At 51.8% G+C, this 22,241-nt stretch overlaps 2 protein-coding genes across 31 annotated transcripts in view; both read left to right on the top strand.

Annotated features, from left to right (window-relative positions):
* The window catches only part of R3HDM2 (R3H domain containing 2), a 118,333-nt gene extending 110,061 nt beyond the window's left edge, over positions 1-8,272 (top strand). For all 25 annotated transcript variants that reach the window (XM_084759574.1, XM_084759577.1, XM_084759576.1 and 22 more), the window contains 5 exons: positions 1,624-1,793; positions 4,232-4,379; positions 6,366-6,463; positions 6,797-6,881; positions 7,538-8,272. In XM_084759574.1, the coding sequence (XP_084615700.1) occupies positions 1,624-1,793; positions 4,232-4,379; positions 6,366-6,463; positions 6,797-6,881; positions 7,538-7,878 (842 nt within the window). In that variant the 3' untranslated portion in view covers positions 7,879-8,272. The remainder of the gene's footprint in view (positions 1-1,623; positions 1,794-4,231; positions 4,380-6,365; positions 6,464-6,796; positions 6,882-7,537) is intronic.
* Positions 8,273-9,196: 924 nt separating this feature from the next.
* On the top strand, positions 9,197-17,342 carry STAC3 (SH3 and cysteine rich domain 3). Of its 6 annotated transcripts, none has more exons than XM_084759614.1 (13): positions 9,197-10,469; positions 10,569-10,652; positions 11,090-11,190; positions 11,684-11,948; positions 12,182-12,279; positions 12,461-12,533; positions 13,355-13,452; positions 15,822-15,888; positions 16,084-16,136; positions 16,361-16,446; positions 16,616-16,667; positions 16,747-16,884; positions 16,991-17,342. In XM_084759614.1, exons 1-13 carry the CDS (start codon positions 10,295-10,297, stop codon positions 17,087-17,089), a joined length of 1,389 nt encoding a protein of 462 aa, XP_084615740.1. In that variant the 5' UTR covers positions 9,197-10,294; the 3' UTR covers positions 17,090-17,342. The 6 variants fall into 6 exon arrangements, with proteins under 6 accessions (XP_084615740.1, XP_084615744.1, XP_084615742.1 ...); XM_084759618.1 differs by adding an exon at positions 11,397-11,463 and having other exon boundaries at positions 10,367-10,652; XM_084759616.1 differs by adding an exon at positions 11,311-11,463 and having other exon boundaries at positions 10,367-10,652.
* Positions 17,343-22,241: the final 4,899 nt, after the last annotated feature.

Raw genomic sequence — 22,241 nt, 5'->3', positions numbered from 1 at the left:
ACCCTGACTTACGCCCCACCTTCCCTAGCTAGCCCAGGGCCTTAGGCTCTGCTTTGAGCTGCCTTCCAGAAAAACTGTTTTGTGTTGGTCCCTCAGGTCACAATGAGGCATTTGAATAAGGTCAATTACAGTGTTGTTGGTAGAGGATATTAGGGTGGCAGGTAAAGTACCCAGAGCCCTGTAGTAAGGAGTTGTTACGGATACTTAACACACCACAGCTGTGCGCCTTCACATGGCCAAGCCACGCTGATGAATTTGCTGCAGGAGACAGGAATGACCAACCTATGGTACTAAATATTTGTGCTCTCTGATAAGTCCTAAGGGTGGGTCCACAAATTCCCAGAGGATAAATACCCCCTGTGTCTTCTGAGCTAAGACTTCCTGTCTTCTGCTTTCCTGTGACTAATACTACTTGAGTGAGCATTCACCTCCCAGCATGACTGGCATCCAGAGGCTGAGGTGTTTCCCATCATAGCAGCAGTGTGGCAGTGGCGGCGGCAGCACTGAAGCACCAGACCACGAAAAGGGCAGCATTGCAGAAAGCTCCCATTTCTCCACCACCATACACACAACTCACCTCAGCAAGAACACAGCCTGGAAGGTCACAGCCAGCTCCCATGTGTGGAGTCAGGGCCCTGCCTGTTCCTCACAGCAGGGTCTGCCCATCAGACTGCTCCTCTGTGACTCTTTGCATTTTTTTTCCACCATAGAGAAGGTTAGAATTGATGTTCCCTTCTCCACCTTCTGAGTTGAGGGAACTACCAATGCCTTCCAGTACCAAAGCCTCATAGGCACATCCATATGGCCCTGGACTCTGCCAGTGTAGCCCTCAGTGTAGCAATTAGTTATCCTTCTGGCTACCTCATTCAAAACTTCCTGTTTTGGTCTTTAAACGATCAGGCTTGTGTGTGGCTCACTCAAATGCACCGTGAGCACTGGCAGGAAGCAAACGCCTAATACATCTCTTTTCTTTTAGTATTTTCCCAGTGTGGCTACATATCAGCAACTCAAAATAATTTCCCATTTTCTGAATGTGACTTAGAGCTCCAAATTGTGCCCTCTGCTTGAACTATTCCCTGACATAGCCAAATGGCGACAAGCAGTACTTCGTAAGGTGGTTAATGAAGCTGGGGGCTTTCCTCTTCTCCAGAACAATTAGACTTGGCTGGCTTACCTACAGTCCTTCCCAGAGAAACTTGCATATACCTGCCGCCCTGGCCCATGCCCCAACCTAGACCAGCATTGTGCCCAGGCATTTCAGCAGTCTGACCTGGGTGTTTGGTAACACTCAATTTTGACAGAATAGTTTTTCTGCCAATCATAGCTGAATACCCTCACCAGATGAAGGGCGGGAGAGCACTGGCAGCTGGTCTCAGCTCTCACCAGATGAAGGGCGGGAGAACACTGGCAGCTGGTCTCAGCTCTCATCCACTCATACTTCTACTGCTTGGGGGAGAGAGACTCAGAAGCCAGATCAGCAGCCATGTCAGATTCTTGGCAGCACACAGGGAGAATGGCCCTGAAACAAGTAGGTGGGTTTGCTTGCTGGCTGTTCCATTCTGAGACAGCTCTAATTCCAGAGGAGTCTGAATTCCCAACAATTGCTTTCTTTGTGCCACTCAGGAGTGTCGCCTTCTGGGCCAGGTGTGGTGGTCATGCAACTGAATGTTCCTAATGGACCCCAGGCGCCCCAGAATCCATCTGTGGTCCAGTGGAGTCACTGTAAGTACTACAACATGGACCAGCGAGGTCAGAAGCCTGGAGACCTGTACAGTCCTGATGGTAACCCCCAGGTAAGTCCACCAAGCCTCGGCACTTGTTTTGTTTTTTCAAGACAGGGTCTCACTATGTAGGGCAGGCTGGCCTCAAACTCTTGAACTCACAGAGATGTGCCTCTCTGCCTCCCAAACCACTGGAATTAAAGGCATGTGCCACTATACCCAGCTCAGTCCTTGTCTTAATAAGGAAAGTCCAGATTCTTCTCAGGAAGAAACGCGCATGTCATCCACTAAGCAGCCTCTTTTTATTGTTTGTTTCTTTTTCTTTTTCAAGACAAGGTTTTTCTGTGTAGCCTTGGCTGTCCTGGACTTTTTAGGACAGGCTAACCTTGAACTTACAGAGATCTTTTTCCCTCTGCTTTCCCAGGTGCTGGGATTATAGGCCTGTGCCACCACAACCAGCTAAACAGCCTCTTTTACACATCTTTCACTGGATGTTTTAAGAAAGAAATATGAGAGTAACAAAGTACACCCTCTTTCAAGGAACCTAGTTATCTCAGACAGGAGAGTGACCACATCAGCCCATGCTCAGGAGCCTAGTTATCTCAGAGGAGAGTGACCACATCAGACCATGCTCAGGAGCCTAGTTATCTCAGAGGAGAGTGACCACATCAGCCCATGCTCAGGAACCTAGTTATCTCAGACAGGAGAGTGACCACATCAGACCATGCTCAGGAACCTAGTTATCTCAGAGGAGAGTGACCACATCAGCCCATGCTCAGGAGCCTAGTTATCTCAGACAGGAGAGTGACCACATCAGACCATGCTCAGGAACCTAGTTATCTCAGACAGGAGAGTGACCACATCAGACCATGCTCAGGAACCTAGGTATCTCAGAGGAGAGTGACCACATCAGACCATGCTCAGGAGCCTAGTTATCTCAGACAGGAGAGTGACCACATCAGACCATGCTCAAGAGCCTAGTTATCTCAGAGGAGAGTGACCACATCAGCCCATGCTCAGGAGCCTAGTTATCTCAGACAGGAGAGTGACCACATCAGCCCATGCTCAGGAGCCTAGTTATCTCAGAGGAGAGTGACCACATCAGCCCATGCTCAGGAATCTAGTTATATCAGACAGGAGAGTGACCACATTAGTCTGTGTTTAAAGCATATTTAAGTGGAGGACACAGGGATGAATGCTGCTCAGTAGGAGATCACAAGCCTAGTGCACATGAGGCTCTGGGCCCAAGATTGAGCTGTGTCTCACAAACATGCACACGTACAAACATGTGCACACAGGTAGGGGAGCCCCGCAAGCCTCACGGCCTTCAGGGAAAGATCCGTGCAAGCTAAAGAGTGAAATGAGTCCACACCACATTTTCAAGGACTGGGTCAAAACTTCCAGAGTTTGACCTCAAGGTTTTTTTTTTCCTTGTACATTGAAATACAGTAAAACTTTGGAAAAAGGTTTCCAGGTGACAATTATCACAACAAAAGCTTCAGGCACAGCTACAGAGAAACACCCTAGTAAAGGAGCAAAGCACTTGAGTTCTATGGACTGATAAACAGAGCTCAGGACAGGGCATAAAGAGGAAGGATTTGTGATAAGCATAAGAACAGACTCTATAAGTGGAAGATGCAGGTACATGGGCCTCTTCCATAAGGACGGGTCCTATTGGTGGAGGATGCAGATACATGGACCTCTTCCATAAGGACAGGTTCTATTCAGTGAGAGACTAAGTTCAAGATAAAGTACGAAACAGTGCCCAGGATTGTGGGGATTCAGGAAGGCTGGCTCCATAGAATAGCAAAAAGATCACTGGCTTGCCAGACATCTACTCTTATGTTTTTATTTTTCGAGACAGGGTTTCTCTGTGTAGCCTTGGCTATCCTGTACTCACTTTGTAGACCAGGCTGGCCTTAAACTCACAGAGATCCACCTGCCTCTGCCTTCCAAGTGCTGGGATTAAAGGTGGCGTGAACCACCACACCCGGCCCTCCAACGCCTTCTTTAAGCTTTGCCTACTAGACATATACACACACATGCACAGACAAAACAATGAAATAGTTCAAGAGTGCCTACTAAGTCAGCCGTGATGGCACACGTCTGAAATTCCAGCAGTTGGGGAGGCAGAGGCAGGTGGATCTCTTGAGTTTGAGACCAGCCTGGTCTACAGAGTGAGTCCAGAACAGCCAAGGCTACACGGAGAAACCCTGTCTGGAAAAACAAGCAAAAATGAGTGGGTACTACAAATACAAACTAGGACTGCCAAGGTAGGTGAGTGGCTCACTGCTTGCCTAGCATATGTAAAGGTCTGAGTTTGACCCTAGCGCTGGAAATAAAATAGGAAATAACAACACAAACTAACTAGGGAACAGGAAGGAGTTTGAAGCAGCAGTCTGGCTTGGGCAGTTCTTAAAAGACCACTTTGTAGAGTGATGACTTGGAAGCCTTGGAAACATACCAAGGCTAATGTGTGCCTGTGCGGTGTGTGCTCTTGTCTTTCACAGGCCAATGCACAAATGGGCAGCAGCCCCGTCACATCTCCTACCCAGTCTCCAGCACCGTCTCCTGTCACAAGCCTCAGCAATGTCTGCACTGGACTCAGCCCCCTGCCTGTCCTCACACCATTCCCTCGGCCTGGAGGTCCTGCACAGGGTAGGGAGTTAGCTGAGGGTGGGCTGCTGTGGAGCTCAATGCTCCTCATCCAGTACAAGGTGGAGGGTTAGAAGGTAGCAACAGGTAGGGAGACAGTGGTGCTAATACTTCCTGTGGCCTCATCTGTTAGGCAAAGGATAACTTACCCCAGCCCTCCTTCACGTGCTTGGTATATACTACCAAGTAGGATAAAAAGAGAAAAGGCGTCCATTCAACTTTGCAGTGAGCAGAAGCACTCAGCCCAACATCATTGCTGACCCAGAGAGCTGGGAATGTGAGGCTGTGTCAGAACAGTTGGGCTTTGTCTTGTAAGGTGTTTTAGCTGGGCTTGTCTCAGGATGCAGAGGCAGAAGGATCTCTGTGGGTTTGAGGCCAGCCTGGTGTACAAAGTTCCAGGTCAGCCAGGGCAATTACACAGAGAAACCCTGGGGGGGGGCAGGGAGGGTATTTTTAAAATGTATTATTTATGGCATGTGCCTATGTGATTTATATATACCTTGGATTGGGATTATAGGCAATTATGAGGTACTGGTGTGGGTGCTGGGAACCAACCCAGGCCCTCTTCAGGGACTGAGTGCTCTTAGGTGGTGTCCCAGCTCTCCAGCTCCAAGGAGAATGTGATTTCTGAAGAAGCAACACGTAGATCCAGTTAAAGCACCTGGTTCCAGGGCAGGTCTCATAAACTAAGAGGAAGACCTTAGTTTTCTCATCCAGAGAAGGGAGTTAAGAAGGAAATGGTCTTTTGCTTTTTGCTTTGGCTATCACAAGTAAACTAAAAATAAGATTAAGATGTTGTTTAAGGCCAGGCGTGGTGGTGCATGCCTTTAATCCTCCCAGCACTTTGGAGGCAGAAGCAAGTGGATCACCTGTCTACAAAGACAGAGAGACCGTCTTGAAAAACAAAACAAATCAACAACAACAAAAAAAGATGTTGTTTAAGAACTTTAAGATGCTCTGAAATAAAGAATTTTATGAGGGCTGGAGAGATGGCTCAGTGGTTAAGAGCACTGCCTGCTCTTCCAAAGGTCCTGAGTTCAATTCCCAGCAACCACATGGTGGTTCACAACCACCTATAATGTGATCTGATGCCCTCTTCTGGCCTACAGGTGTACATGCAGGCAGAACACTATATTCATAATAAATAAATAAATAAATCTTTAAAAAAAAAAAAAAAAGAATTTTATGAGTAGTAAGTCACGCAGCACTTAGTGCTGCCCCCGGCATTGCTACAAGGCTTTACTGCTGAGTTCAGTCACCATCCAAAGCACCAAAGCGGGCAGCTCCCCCCAGCATTGCACTCTAGTTACGCACAGCCAGTGGTTTTGGCTGGGCATGAGGCTCCAAGTCTGTGCTCTTGTCCATCACTCTGCATTGCCTCTCTCTGGAGTTAGAAACTTGGGGCCTTGGGGATGACGAACACACCCAGAGGTGATGACCGACGCTCGTGGAGCTCAGGCCTCCTCCCTGGCCATTTCCCTTTTCTTGAAACCAAGGCTCACTTTGCATCCTGAGCTGGCTAGAATTCCCTGTGTGGTCCAGGCTGGCTTCAACTATAAGCAGTCGTCCTGCCTCCGCCTCTCAAGCACTAGAATAACAGGCATGTCCACCTGCCTCCTCCCTCCATTTGCTCAGGGTGGAGGGGCTAGTAGTGGGGCTCAGAGCAGGAAGGGACACTGCTCTTTGTTTGTTTTCCTTTGTTTTTCTGAGGCAGTGTCTTCCTATGTAGCTATGGCTGTTCTGGAACTCTCAATGTAGACCAGGCTGACCTTGAACCCATAGAGATTTGCCTGCCTCTGCTGAGTGCTGGGACTAAAGGTATGTGGCCGTCACATAGAAATGACGCTCTTGAATCAGCTCCATAGGCACTCCCATCATAGAAAAGGCAAGAGCAGTGTGCATTGCTGTTTACCTCCAAAGCCCCCTGGGTCTCATGATAGATACACTGTGAAATGCAAGCTCCCGGGAACTGTCTGTTCTTGCTCCTAGGTGATGGGCGCTATTCCCTGTTGGGTCAGCCATTACAATACAATCTATCCCTCTGCCCTCCCTTGATCCATGGCCAGTCGACTTACACGGTGCACCAGGTAAGCATGGCCAACAGCAGTCTTGGGACATCAGACCCCTTCTTATTTGGGAGGGGTCTCCGAGCCATCTGCTTCAGCCAGCTGGGGGAACATTGGAGAAAACACAGATGGGCAAAACAAGAAAAGTTTTACCCTACTCCTGTGCTCATGACACCCACCTCAGTGCCCAGAGAGAAGTTTTTATGTCTCAGTTGCCACTCCCTGGGAAATCTAACTACCTGGTGGGGTCAGGTCCTCAGGGTGGGGTGCTGCCCCTCAGTCTCTAGGGGGGACACTGGGACACAGAGCAATCAATCTGTTCATTTGGGGTGAGATTTATATTGGATGTTGAAGGGACAGAGTGGATTGAAGCATGGAAACCGAGGCAAGAGACAAGCACTCAAATCTGCCTCCACTGACCTGGGGACAGCAGATGTTGGTGAGTAGCAGGACTCCAAACACCCAGGGGATGCCCTTCCTTGCCATCCAGTGCAAGTGGGAAGCTGCCTGAGAGCAAGGGGGGCGGGGGGGGGGGGGGGGCGGGGATGGAGCCTTCTTTGCTCAAGAGCAGCAGGAGGCAGAGAAGCGAAGAGTCTGTTCCCCTCGTAGACACAGTGTGGGAGTGGACTTAGCACAGTGTGGGAGTGGCTGAGCCTCTTGGGCACTCCATCTCCTAGAAGCCCTTCTGACACTAATCTAGGTCATCTCCCCCCTGGTGTCCTAGACCTGTGTTGGGGTTCGTGGAAAGTGTGGGAGAGGAGCTTCTCTCAGGCCTTCCGTGGGGTTGCCTGAACAAAGAAAGAAGGGGTGGAGCTGCTGAGCAGGATAGGGAAGTCTGCCTTTGGATCAGCCACTGAGTAGTTAAAATCACTAATAATCCTACATGTCACAGCAGTGCCACCCTGTGAAGGTGCTCTAAAGATGTCATTCTTACATCCCTGAGTTAGGAGAAAGGAAGGCTCCCCCTACCCCCTCCTTATCTTGATAGGTAGGGCTTTTGAGGGATTTGGGGTACAGGCTTGGTCAGTGATACAGCCAGGCCACTTCCCCGTCTTGCTTCACCTCTCACAGTCATGTTGTCTCCTCCCCTTTCAGTGCTGGGAAGGGTGCTGGAGGTGACAGATCTCCCAGAAGGAATCACCCGTACAGAGGCAGACAAACTCTTCACCCAGCTTGCCATGTCTGGGGCCAAGATCCAGTGGCTTAAGGATGCTCAGGGGCTGCCTGGTGCAGGTGGGGGGGACAACAGTGGGACTGCTGAGAATGGCCGCCACTCGGACCTCGCTGCCTTGTACACAATAGTGGCTGTGTTCCCCAGCCCCCTGGCTGCCCAGAATGCCTCCCTTCGCCTCAACAACTCTGTGAGTCGCTTCAAACTTCGAGTGGCTAAAAAGAACTACGACCTGAGGATTCTGGAGCGAGCCAGCTCCCAGTAAACAGAGGGGGAAGGGACTGGCACAGTAGGAGTGGGGGCCTGACCTGAGGGAGCCAAGGCAGAGCGAACTGGGCCAGAGCCTACCACAGAGGCTGAAGAGAGAAGCAAAGAGATTCTCATACAGCATGGCCTCCTTTGCCATGGGTCCTGCTTTCCCCTTGACTGGTCCCTCTCTGTCTCCCTTTCCTTCCCATCCTCCTCTATGATTTTTTTTATCTCTTCTCCCACCATGAAATTAATTTCTTTGATATTTTTTTGGTCAAGTAGAATCGAGAGGGTCCCACACTCCCCTCTTCTCCCATTTCATCACCATCCAACCTCCCTTTCCTCTTTTGGTCTTCATGAATATATTTATATGGACAGAATTAAGAAAAATAAATTGATTTCCCCATTCTCTCACTTCCCCCATCTTGTCTCCCCAAACCCCACAGAGTTAAAACTTGGGACCCTCCCCTCCCCAGAACACATGTGTATTGTTTGTTTGAGGTTTGTGCCACAGTAACAGACACAGTATTTAATTGCACATACAGATGTTTGCTGGGTTCACTGTAAATTTTATTTAATCTGGTTTTTTGTTTGTTCGGGGAGTTACTTGGGGGGAGGTTGGTTTTGTTTATAAATATATATATATAAAAAAAAAAGCAAAAACCTATCACTGGACATCAGTTACTGTTTCTCTGTTAAGGGTTTCTGTGGGAATGGTCAGAGGGTCTGAGCAGGTCCAGTTCCACATGTGCTAAAAGGGCTTTTTGTAGGTTAGGAAGTTTTCCTAGTTGTGCACATGTTTTCCTAACCTTCCTTCTGGCTCTCCTCTTCCCTGTGCATAATTCTCACAGATGGTGGTCTCTGGAACTGGGATCTGTGGTTCTCAAACTCTGCAAACTGCTCTTTACCCGTCAAGCCTGTTGTTCCTCAGTTCTGGCCCTTAGTGTCCATATCAGAGGCTCCTTCTTGCCCATTAATTCTGATTTCATTATAGCCTTGCTACTGAGCTGGGCAAGTCAAGTCCAGAACTAGGTCAAGATGCTGGCCTCATTTCTGTCCATCTAATCTTCTGACAAACCCTCAGGGGCGGGGAGTTTGCAACTTCAATCCTTCATAGGGTTGAGTTCTTAGCAGAAACACATGTGGACATTGCTTACAATAAAACCAACGGAACTTACAGTGCCAAGATGCTGTATCAATGAAGCATGCTCACCTGTCCCACGCAGTTGATGGAACTGAGAAGCAAAAGTCACCACTTGCAAGGTAGAGCTGTCTGGAGGCGTTTCCAGGTTCTCTCAGTACCACAGCCTGTTAATCACAGCACTTAGGGAGCAGACAGGCAGATCTCTTAAGTTTAAGACTAGCCTGAACATAGCAAGTTCTGGGACAACATAACATACCTTCTCAAAAACAAACAGGATCCATACTCAGTTACAGTCTTGGCGGCTCCAGGAGTGCGGCCACCCTTGCCTTGCTGTGCTGGGCTCTCAGAGCTGAGGGCTGGAGTTGCAGTTAAAATGGCTTGAGACTAAGACTTGGCTATCAGAAATTCTAGAGTTTGCAGTTGTCGTGGGGAAGGGAACAGACGATAAGAGCTCTCTGGATGGCCATCAAGATGGCGCAGTGCTTGCTGCCATGCCAGGAAACCTGAGTTTGATTCCAAGACACACAGTGGAAGGAGAGAACTGACTGGCAAATTGTCCTTTGATCACCACCCACATGTTAGAGGGCATGCACCAATAAATATACACACATAGTTAGCCGGATGTAGTGGTGCACACCTTTAATCCCAGCACTCTGGAGGCAGAGACACTCTCTGAGTTCGAGGCCAGCCTGGTATACAAAGTGAGTCCAGGACAGCGAAGGCTACACAGAGAAACCCTGTCTCAGTGAAAAATAGAATACACACACACACACACACACACACACACACACACACACACACAGATAAATAATGTATTATTAAAAATAACCCTGACTCTAGAAGGCAGCTGTGGGCTGGTGAGGTCGGTTAGGAGCTGTAATGGTGCTTGTGTATAACCCTGGCAGCCTGAGTCCACCCCGATCCACCAGTGGCAGGAAAGAACTGACTCCAAGAGTTGTCCTCTGACCCCACACACCTGCACTCACAGACACACAGGCAGCTCCAAGCTGTCCAGGGTTAACTGAGCTCCTCTCTGCTCCTTAGCCCTCTGGTACCAACCCGCCTCTCCCCACAAAGTCCCCTCATGTGAGTGTGTGTCGTGTACAGAAGCTCCTTTCCTGCTAGGGATCTGGCTTGGTGGTGTAGCACACGCTTAGCATGGCACAGCCCTGGGCTCAGTCCCTGGGACTTGGAGTGGGCTAGGGTAGAGAATACCCGTTGCTGACTAGCAGCACTGACCAGCTCAGTGTAAACACACCCAGAGACTAGCAGCTGGGGGGTAAGGGGGATGGGAGGAGTCAGGGTCCAGCCCTGCCCCAGACCTCTTGGTTCCAATTTCTGCCTGTCAGCTGTGCTCTCAGCTGTCCACTGTTCTCCAGCCCTGTCACTTCAACACTGCCACCCACAGCGAGAGGCTGCGAGGCCTAATGATACTGTCTGGGTGGCTGGTGTGAGTCCAGAAGGTACTGGGGGGCTTAGCCCTGAAGGAGGAGGACTAGCCTTCCCCAGGACCACCATCAAGGTCTTAGGGAACTCCCTCCTCCTACCCTGAACTGACTTAGGAAGTCTGAGAAGTAAGGCATCTCTCCATCCCTTCATCTCCCCAATCCTGAGTCTGTTCGGCTTCTTCGTCTCTCTCCTTATCTGTGAGTAGTTTGGATTTTTAAAGTAGTTTGGGTTCTACTTCGGGATGAGCCAAGATTGGAGGAGGGGGTGGGGTGTGGTCCAGGGAGTGGAGTGGTAAGGAAAGGAAAGTCTCATATTACTTTGAAAACCTAAAATAGCTGAGGCCTAAGGCAGGCCAAGGCCCCCAAGGCTTAGGAGAGAGAGGAGGGCAGACCTCAGGACACACTTTCATGCCGGTAGACAAGGATTGCCCTTGTGAGCCAGGTTACACTTCCAGAAGCCATGAGAAGGTGTGCGTCATATCCACCACTCAGGACTCTCTGTAGGACAGTGTTTCTCAACCCTTGGGTTACGACCCCCTCTGGTGTCACATCAAACATCCTGCGTGTCATATAAAGTAGCAAAGAGACAATTTTGTGGTTGGGGGTCACCACAACATGAGGAACTGTATTAAAAGGTTTCGGCATTAGGAAGGTTGAGAAACAAGAAGCCAACAGCCTTGGTTACCATACTGGACTTGAAGACCCTGGAGCTGTCCCTCGACGTGGAGAGATAAGTGTTAGTTTAAGGAACCGGTGGGGAAGTCTTCCCTCTGTTTTTGGGGGGACCTCCATAGAATTTGATCACAAGTTCTTCCAAAGGCTGTTGGACCAAGTTTCCCGTAACCCCTTTCCCAAGGGCCACCCTACTGTGTGCAGCAAGAATACAGGAACAGAAGAACGGCAGTCAGATTAGACCTCATAGTGGGGTCCATCCTCTTGTAGGATGACAGAAAAGGAGGTGGTGGAGTCCCCTCAGCCCCCCTTTCCAGAAGAGACTCCACAAGGTGGGGTGAGTCTGGACCTTTGGCCACTAGGTGGGGGGTGTGGAGGTGGAGGGCTGTGAAGCCATCACATCATCTGAAGAAAACTGCTTGGACTGATGCCACTTGTGTGTGACTCATTTGTTGTTGGGTTAGCCGACACCTGCAGCCCCAGTCCACTAATCCCATGACGGAGAAATGAGAACGTGACTGTCATTTAACATTGGGTTTCCTTCACCCCTCCCTCAGCTACAACGACTGAAGCAGCTATTCAAGAAGGGCTCTCCAGAGACTGCAGAGACGGAGCCTCCCCCAGAGCCGCAGGCCAATGGCGAGGCAGTGGGGGCTGGGGGTGGACCCATCTACTATATCTATGAGGAGGAAGAAGAGGAGGAGGAGGAAGAGGAACCACCCCCAGAACCTCCTAAGCTTGTCAATGACAAGCCCCACAAATTCAAAGATCATTTCTTCAAGAAGCCCAAGTTCTGTGATGTCTGTGCCCGGATGATTGTGCGTGAGTCTTGAAGGGGAGCAGAGGCAGTAAGACGGAAGGCCCATGGGTGGGGCAGGACTTGGAAGAGTTGTGTCTGAATAGATAGACAAACTGCTGAAATTCAGCCTATGAAAATAGTAAGGTTGACAGGATAGAGTCCCAGAAGAGGGCAGGCCGACGAGAGCAGAAGTAGCCACAGTGGTACAAAGGAAAAGGGGACCCAGAACCTTACACAAATGTTCTCCCCCTCCAAGTCAATAACAAATTTGGGCTCCGGTGTAAGAACTGCAAGACCAACATCCATGAACATTGTCAGTCCTACGTGGAGATGCAGAGGTGCTTCGGCAAGATTGTGAGTAACAAGGCTCTGGGGAGGAAGGCACAGGCCATCAACTACTCCTTGCTGGCCCCTGCATGTCCCATCCCATACATTCCCCTGCTTTCTCTTACTCTGAGAAGGGCTGAGCACTCACTAGGGAGGGGACTGGACCCCACCTTGCTCCTTCTAACGCTCTCTCTGTCCCATCCTGCAGCCACCTGGTTTCCGCCGGGCCTATAGCTCCCCGCTCTACAGCAACCAACAGTATGCTTGTGTCAAAGATCTCTGTAAGTGCCCATGCAGGACCTGAGGGAGTGGGCAGGCCCCAGAGATGGTTTCGGCCCCCACCGGAAAGTAAATTCTGAAGCAGATCCGTCTTCTTTCCATAGTTCTCCCTCAGTCTAGTATTTTACAGCCATTTCTGGTTGCAGTGACTCGTCCCACTGAGAGCCATGTCTAGCTGAGACATGGGTAAGCAAGGACTAGCCAGAGGCAGGGATGAGAATGAGACCTCAGACTCTAGGCTGCTTTCACCCTGTTACAGAGTGATGCCACACTCAGGGGCCAGCTCATGAGCTAAGGATAGCCTCCTGGACAAGTTCCCAATGTGGCAACCCTTAAAAGTGTATTCACTGATAGTACAGGCCTTTAATCCCAGCACTCACAAGGCAGATCTCTTTGATTTCTATACGTAGCCAGGGCCATGTAGCAAGACTGTCTCAAAAAGAAAGAACACAGTGACAGGCCTGTGCTCAGAGCTCGCTTCTCCTGTGGACTCAAATTTATTTGGCGGAGAAGCTAAACTTTGTGACGAGTATGGGTACAAAATAATGTGCTGGTGGTAGGGCCCTGGCTTGCACACATACTGCTTAGCAGAACAAAAGCCAGGATAACAGTGATTCCAAGCCTGTCCCAACTCCCAGGAAACTTAGCAATGCTGTCTTTCCAACACCATCAGAAGGCATTCCTTCATAGATTGGTGACCTTCATGACACAGCTGGCTCTTCCCTATTTCCTGCACTCCAGTCCCCAGCAAGTCCCTGTGAGTAAGAGGTCTCCCCTCCAAGCCCTGCACTGTAATGTCTTCTTTCTCCTCCCATCCCACTAGCTGCTGCCAATCGCAACGACCCCGTGTTTGAAACCCTTCGCGTCGGGGTGATCATGGCAAACAAGGAACGGAAGAAGGGACAGGCAGATAAGAAAAATGTGAGCGCTCTATGTCCCCACAGAAGCCTCATGGCTCAGGTCAACTCCTCCTGGGGAAAAGACAGAAGCTATAGTTCCTCGGCCCCCAAATGTTGCAGCATAAGCAAACAGAAACATTCCTGTGTGAAATACTACATTTTTTTTACATGACTATACCTCACTGTCGGCCTCTGGTTAGGACTGAGCATGTAGCTTAGTGGTGGCAAGCTTGCTTGGTGTCTGTTTGAAAGGTACTCCGGTCTAATACCCAGTACCAAAAAGCAAACTTGCTCCTGCCACAGAGTGTACTTCCCCAACCCCTTCTAAAACTGAGAGACTAAGTGCCACAGAAGGCTTTGGCCAAGCCCCGGCATTGCTGGGTCACAGGCAAGACCTGTGCTTTTTGCATTTGGGGGAGAGGAAAGAATTGTAGCTGCAGCAGGAGCCCATGGAGATCATCTGTGTGATCTGTTCCTCGTGGAGATAAGACTGAGGCACAAAGCCTCCTAGGGGCTCCAGGGCAGCCCCAATGCTTTTACAGTAGACAGACAAGGTTGATAACAACAGAAATGTGTTTGCCTGCATAAGCATAAACTAGTATAGATGGTGTTAGTTAAATCAATCCCAGTTCTGAGGTCTCTGTGGGCACCGGGCATGCACATGGTGTTCAGACACACGCAGGCAAAGCACTCATACATATAGGGTAAAGATAAAATCTCAGAGAGCAGCAAATGCTCTTACTACACTCCAGCAAGCCCCGCCCCTTATTGAGGGTCTCAGGTAGCAAACCAGCACTAGGTCTCCTTGTAGCTGAAGATGGTCTTGAATATCTGATCCTCCTGCCTTCATTTCCCTAGTGCTAGGACTACAGATACACATGTGCACACCTGATTCATAGGTGGTAGGGATCAAAACCAAGGCATCATGCATGCTAGGCAAGCATTCTACCAGCTTAGCCACGTCTCTAGCACACATCTGTTCCACTCTGCGCTGAGGGTCTGGCCATATGGCACAGGCTAACATAACTTGCTTTATAACCTAGACTGGCCTTGAATTCATGACCTTCCTACCTCAGCCTTCCAGTGCTGGGATTGTAGGCATGTACCACCTTGCCAAGCTTCTAATAACTTGAGATTTCATAGGAGAAAATTTGCTTTTTTTGAGGTGGGGGAGGACTGCCCCAAAACAAAACTAGAGGTCTGATGTCTAAGTAGTTGATATAAAGCTTGGGTACAGATAACAAATTTCAGCCAGTTCAACTATGACTTACAGGGCTGTTTCAGGAAAGACACCCATATTCTTAGGTTCTGTTCTCAAGGGGGAAATGTAAAAATGTGTTGCCAGACAGATTAGGTGGTGCAGTGCCTATAGTCCCAGCATTTGGGAGCTAAAGGCAAGATAATCAGGAATTCAAGGTCATTCTGGCCACATAAGGAGTTTGAGGACAACTGGCCTGCATGAAACTCTGTCTAAAAAAATAAAATAGGGCTGGAGAGATGGCTCAGAGGTTAAGAGCACTGTCTGCTCTTCCAAAGGTCCTGAGTTCAATTCCCAGCAACCACATGGTGGGCACAACCATCTATAATGTGATCTAATGCTCTCTTCTGGCTTTCAAGCACTGTATACATAATAAGTAAAATCTTTTTAAAAAAATAAAATAAATAAGAAGAAAAGGAGAAAGCTGTGTTGTGTGCCCCACCCCCACCCCCAACCACCACCTTTTCTTGCACACTGGATTATTTTAAAGCAGACAGTATAATGAAGGGCCTGAAATCTGGATCATAGGGGCCATTTGAAGGGATCAAAAATTACTGGGCAAGAGAAGCCAGGAAGGATATGCCTGTGCCCCTTGGATATGTGAAGGGACTGTGTTTGCTCCACATTTAAAGCTCCAGGAAGGTAAGTGGAGACAAATAACTAAAGACAGCACAGGCTTAACAGGTGTGGTGGTGCATGCCTTTAACCCCAGCACTCAGGAGGCAGAGGCAGGCAGATTTCTGTGAGTTCCAAGGCCAGCCTGGTCTACAAAGAGAGGCCAAGACAGCCAAGGCTACACAGAGAAACCCTGGCTCAAAAAACAAACAAACAAAAACCCCAACAAACAAATTTAACACAGGCTTAATAAAAGGAATTGAAAAAAAACCACATGGGATTGTATTGTAGGGTAGTGAACTCCCTGTCAACAGCTGTATTCAGGCACAGTATGGGTGACCTGCCTGCCAGCATAGTTGAGAAGAAATTCCTGCATCGGGGAAGTAGTTGGGCTAGATATTTTCTCCAAATTTTCTTCCAATGTTTAGATACTATTGTTCTACTGCTCTGGCCTGCCTGGAGAGGCAGGGAAACAGGAGCCCAAGACAGATCTCTCTAACTCTGCTGTCACCCTCTAGCCTCTAGCAGCCATGATGGAGGAGGAGCCAGAGTCAGCCAGGCCCGAGGAGGGCAAGTCACAGGACGGTGAGTGAGTGCCACCATCTCCATCCACAGAGGTGGCCTGGGGTGGGTGTGGTCAAGGGTTTAGCTGCTGTATAGCAGGTGGAGAAGGAAAGGGGGGCGGGGCCCAGGGTGAAACCGGCCTTCGACCAGGAGCGGGAGGGCGTGATGGATGCCCTCCTAGAGGCAGAAGCAATTTGTCCATATTTCCCATCCAAGGAAACAATGCAGAAGGGGACAAGAAGGCTGAGAAGAAAACGTCTGATGACAAAGTAAGTTTCTCCCGGTAGAACCGTGGTCCTCCTGGCTGTAAAGGTTTGACATCAGTCCCAGCTGTGCCTATCACCTCCCCCCCAACACACACACACACACACACACACACACACACACACACACACACACACACGCCACACTGAGACAGACACACAAACCAATAAATGCCTCTCCTGGAAGAGGTGAAGAAGTCTTGTAATCTGTCACCTTCTCTCACCCTCAGCACAAGCAGCCTGGCTTCCAGCAGTCTCATTACTTTGTGGCTCTCTATCGGTTCAAAGCCCTGGAGAAGGATGATCTGGATTTCCCGTGAGGAGCCTTCTAGGGAGGCGGGAGTGTAGGGAGCACTGAGGAGTAAGAGATGAGCTCTCTGGGAATGGAGCCAGGTGCCCTGGCGGTCTTTATCGATGCTGTGCCTGCTGCACAGCCAGGAACTGGAGTGTGAGTGTAAATCATAGAGCTCGCCTTCCTATCCCAGGCCAGGGGAGAAGATCACAGTCATCGATGACTCCAATGAGGAGTGGTGGCGGGTAAGCCTAATGGCTAGAGCTAAGGTGGGATATGGGTCAGTCTAGAACCTAAGATCATCCTGCCTACTGCCTTCTCTAGGGGAAGATCGGAGAGAAGGTCGGATTCTTCCCTCCAAACTTCATCATTCGTGTCCGGGCTGGAGAGCGTGTGCACCGTGTGACTAGGTCCTTTGTGGGGAACCGCGAGATTGGGCAGATCACTCTCAAGAAGGACCAGGTAGCTGGGTACCTTAACCTAATCCCAGGCCTCATCGCACCTCCTCCACCCCGCTCCCAACTTCCCTGCTCTCTCTTACCTTTGGCCCTACCCTTTAACCCCCTAGATCGTGGTGCAGAAAGGAGATGAAGCAGGCGGCTATGTCAAGGTCTACACCGGCCGCAAGGTGGGGCTGTTCCCCACTGACTTCCTGGAGGAGATCTAGGTGTGGGCGCCTGCTAGCGGGAGACAAGCTTGTCCTGGGCGGGGCCCAGTGAGGGTAGCAGGGGACCGGGGCAGGGGACTACTGGATGAGTAGAGCAGGGAAGGCCTACCAGAGCACACTCATGTTTCTGGGGGAGGGTCTGGCCCCCGCCTCGCCCCCCTGCCTAGGGCTTGAGATGCCTGGCTGAGTATCTTGGCATCGAGGAAGATATGTCCCACACTTCAGTCCTACCCAACCTTCAAGTTCTGGGGCGGGGGAGGGGAGGGCGGGGTGGAGGGGAAGGGGGAGGAGGAAGGAAGCATCTCCATAAGGAAATGCCAAGGGGCTGGACTGTCAAATGTTAGGAATTTATTAAAGTTTTGACAAAAGTTAGAAAAGTTTTTTTTTAACTGCGGATGGAGAGAAGGCCTGTGGACTGAGGGAGGGAGGGAGGGAGGGAGGGAGGGTGTTCGTGGGCGCTCCACCTCATCTTGTCAGCTTATGGAAACCCAAGGCTGGTGTAGGTGGACAGACATGCGCTCGCGAGGCCGGGCTTCTGCTGGAAGTGAAGAAAGGGCCAGCCTGGAGTCATTGTCCCTGTGGTTGGGAGAATAGCACGGCAGGGCCAGGTACCTCAGCTAGATCTTGGCTGGTTAGCATTTCCGAACCTGGCACGGAGCCTTGCTTGGCCGCCAGGGGGCGATGCAAGATCTCAGTTGGAGAGAGAGGGATGGGGAGGGGCTGGAGGGGCGGCTAAGGGGAGAGAACCGGAGACACCGAGCCAGAGACCCTAGGTCTGGGAGGGGGTGGGGTGCGTGCCGTCTCCATGGCAACACTTCCTCTAGTCCTCCGGGAACGAAGCTAGCGAGGCCGGGGGGCCTAACCCCTCCCGCGCGGCCCCTGCCCCAGCCGTTTCCCGACAGGTACGGAGAGAGGACGCTTGGCAGACGGCTAACCGGTGCTAGCAGAGACCCCCCCCGCGGCGCGCCGTATGCAAATGTTATTATTTGCATATGCAAATATGCAAATGTCCCGGCCCTGGTCAGAACGGCAGGTGGCGAGGAGCGGGAAGGTGTGCGGAAGGGAGCAGAAGGAGACGAGGAGTTTGGGGACCTGGGAGCCGACCATTGAGAAGCAGCTTGGGGTGGTCGCTGGAGTGGGGCAGGCGGAGGGTCTTGGGTTTGATTGCGAGTGGGGGAGGGCCGGCCTGGCCAGCCAGAAGCTCCTCTTCTAGTCTATGGGTTGTCTGCCAGGACTGAGGTTGGCACCGCCTAGCAAGGTTGGCAGCGGGAGCCCGGGCACCATCTGCTGCTGGAGGAGAGGGGAGGGCAGAGGCTCAGCTGGGCTGGGGAGAGGAGGGCCCCGGGACGGCACCCCCTCCCCTTCCGTAGAGAGAGATGAGGTGTGCTGGGGGTAGGGAAGCACACAACGAAACTCGCTGCAAAGCCGGTTCCGCTTCTTGTTCCTTTGCCCTTGACTGTCACTTCTTGAAGCCTGGCTGTCTGAGGGCCAGGGCCTTAGAGAAACACTCGGACAGTCCCCCTTTTTTTACCGTGACTAAGCTGGAACGGGAGCAGATCACAGGCAAACGCACACACCCCCAAGACACACAAGTCAATGTATTGCCCCGTCCCTGCACGGAATTCGCCTACCAGAAGTATGGGGAGGGAGGATGCCGATTGCCTGTATCTATCAAGCGGTCTGAGGGACTCAAACCCCGAGCAGCCCCACCCCCGGGACTGTCAAGAGCCCCCCAAAAATACTGAAGCAAAACCAATTTACTGGCTCATTGGGCGGCAGTGTTGGTGTAGGGGTGTCGAGGAGCAGGGAGAAACGGCTGTTCTCTCCCTATACTCGCAGGGCGCCCCCCCCCCTTTCTCCCTCGCCTTACTGAGCCGGCAGCTGTCCCTAATTAGAGCGGCGGTTTAATTGGATTTATCAGCAGTTAATAGGAAATTAAGCAAAGGGCCCGGGAGAAGGGGGGTGGGAGGAGCCGGGAGACAGGCTGCGCCTAACTGGAAGGAGGGGTGCTGGGGTCCTAGGGGTGGAGAACAGTGTCTTGATTGAACCCACTGATCACACCCTCCCCTCGGTCTCCTGCCGGCTGAGCTGGGCCCTGGCCAGTCCCATGAGAGCAGAAGATATGACAGGGACACTGTTTGGCCCCCCAGTGCCTCCCACTCCCACAAGCCAGCTGCCTGGTGATGGATGACGCTGCCACACACTGCAAAGGTCATAAGTCTGGGCCAAGGAGCAGACTGAATTGAAAATAGATCAGAGGAAGGACCAGGGTATTATAGAGCCCTGGACACAATGTACACCCACCTTCTCCAGGTTCTAATTGTTATTACAAACAAACAACAACAACAAACAAACAAATCTCCTTTGCTGATTGAGCAAGTGAGGAGGTGAGGTACAGACTGACACTGTCTTCAATCTTCACCTCACCTCACTTGGGGCTCCTGAGGGGGGGTCTCCTAGGACTGTTGCTTGTGTCCCTCCAGCCATCACCCTCCTCTCAAGTGGGGCTGTCAGAGTCTGCTGGAATTGTTGCAGCAGGGACAGCCTGAGGTCTATACCTGAAGGCCTGAGAAGAACGCTTATGAGCCAATCAGGCAGGGGCCACGGGCCTCTGCGTCCTCAGCCCCAGGCACCTCTTGTCACCAGGTCCTCATTACCCTGCTTGGCTAATACGGGCTAACAAGGCCTACTCCAGGGAGCCCAGCGACCTTTCTCACACACGGCAACTCCGAAGGGCACAAATGGCGGCATCTCCAACAATTGGTTGGGTGCAGCCCCTTGAGTAGATTTGGAAAGGCTCCTGAGCTGCTGGTGGGTGGTATGTATGTGTCTGGGAATGTGTCTGTATCCCGACCACAGATACGTGTGTTCAGAGGCACACGTCAGTGCCTCTGTGTCTATACTGCCCTGTTTGTCAGCCCCCATTTCTATGATTTCTCTAAGTCTCAGGGTGGCTAGGTGTGTTGTGCGGTCTTTCAAACGTGCTTTGACACGCCAACGTGTCTGTGTGCTCTTTAAGTCTGGATGTGCCCTGGTATGCAGGTGTCACTGTCTCAAGGATCGTATGTGTGAAAATCAAGAGCCACTTGTGTGGTGTGTGTGTGTGTGTGTGTGTGTGTGTGTGTGTGTGTGTGAGAGAGAGAGAGAGAGAGAGAGAGAGAGAGAGAGAGAGAGAGAGAGAGAGAGAGCGCTGCTCTGGCGTTTCTGCTTGCAGGTGTGTGTGTGTGTGTGTGTGTGTCGGTGACAGTGCGTGGGCGTGTGCCTGGGTGTGAGCTGCGCGGCAGCAAGTACCGAATGACAGTGTGACGCCCGCGCCCGCGCGCGTTCCCGAGCGCGAGGGCCTCTGATTGAGCCTCCCGCCCCCGCTTCTTTCACTCCCCATTTCTATTCCTCTCTCCTTTCCCCGGCCGGCTCGCCGTCCGCATCATCTCCATCCATTATTGAAGAAACAGCCGCGTCCTCTCCAATCACATCAACACCCCGCCCCCTCCCTGTTGTACTCGCCCCGTGGCCCCTCTGGCTGCTAGGGAGGAGGGGGATGCCCAGGCGTAGCGGGAGCCCAAGGTAGAAGTGGGTTCATGACCCTGCGCCCCGGTCTGGGCAAGGCACCGGGACACCAGGGTCCCTGGCGGTGAGCGCTTTGCATAAACAGATGGCGCGGGCGTCTTTGTCTCGCTTGCTAGCCTGCTTGCCGCTAGGCTCCTGGCTCCACTTCTGTCTGGCTGATGCAATCATGATCATCTCAGAGCCTCAGGACCCAGCGCCCTTAATAGTGGCAGCGGGGGTCAAGGGCCCGCGGGGCTTCTGAGCAGATGCAGGGCATTGTGGCTTCCCTCTCGGGCGCCCTCTCTAGTACCTCAGCTGCGGCGGGAAGACAGAGGCCGCTGCGAGGTGACAGGAATGTGGAAGAGATGGGGAGGGGTCCCTGAGCAGTGCCCCCAAGGTGTCCTCGGGCTGTTCCATTGGGTTGCTGCACCTCCCCAGAGACAGGTACTAAGCTACAAAATAGAAACAGAGCTAAAGAATGGATGGATGAGGGAGGGAGGGAGGGAGAGAGAGGCGGGGGGGGGGGGGCTTTTGCAAAGATCCCACAGCCAGGTAGAGCGAGGTGTAGAAGGGAGGAGAGACTGGTAGAGACACAGAAACAGACCCAGAAAACAAAGCCAGGTTGAGAACAGTGGCAAAGAGAGGCACAGACATACCTAAAGACATAAAGCTAGAAACAGTCTGAAGAAAGGAGCTGAAAGGACGACAACCAAGGGCTTTAGGGGGAGGCCAAGTCAGAGGGAAGTCCGGTAGTATTAGAGCAAAAGTGAAGCCCCGGGTGTCGGGTGTCTAGGGCCAGCCTGGCGAGAGGATCCAGCCCAAACCTGGATGCCGTGGGCACCTGGTGAGACAGAGTCTTCCGCGTCCCATGTATGTCCTCTGACCACACCAGAAGGGTGGAGGCTGAGAGATTCCACTGCCTTGGTTGCAGGAGCGAGCGAGCCACCGGGCACAGACCTGTATGCACACTCCAGGCGCAGTCTAACTTGAGCAAACGTTGGCCGTGCAGAGCAGGCGCTGCCCGACAGGGGGAGCCCGAGACCTCGTCCCTGAGTTTGAGAGCAGCTCGGCCTCCAGAGGGCACCCGCACCCACGGACCCCCGCAATCTGCTCGCCTTCGCCCCAGAGAGCCCAGCTGCATTTGACTTGCTGCGCCGCCAGCCACGCGGATTAGTACCCTGGAGCGGTTTAGAGTTGAAGAGTCGGGTTCCCCTGGGACCACGGGTCGTGCCTAATCCTCGGCTAACGACTCCTGCTGTCTCTCATCTACTGGGCCAGCGTGGCCTGAGTTATTGTAGGGGACGAGGGGGGCGGGGAGTGTAAGGAAGGAAGTAGGGTGTGAGACCTGGAACCCCAAAGACCACGACCCACGTATGGGAACATGAGGGGAGGGGGTCTCAGGGATGAGCCTGGATCACGGAGCAGATGAAGCGTTGAGAAATCTCGGAGAGGCCAGAGCAGAAGCGACAACGTAGTATCTGAGCGGGGTGGAGACCCAAGGGAGGAGAAACGGTGGAGGTTCCAAGACAGAGAGGCTCTGGGCCTCAACCAAGCCTAGGTCATCAGAACCAGGCAAGCAAGCGAGGGCCCAAGAGCAAAGGGCCAG

Source organism: Acomys minous (assembly GCF_964271855.1).
Source record: "Acomys minous genome assembly, chromosome: 15".
Classification (NCBI taxonomy): Eukaryota; Metazoa; Chordata; class Mammalia; order Rodentia; family Muridae; genus Acomys; species Acomys minous.
The sequence above is the reverse complement of the archived record's forward strand: the minus strand, read 5'-3'. Positions and strand labels throughout refer to the sequence as shown.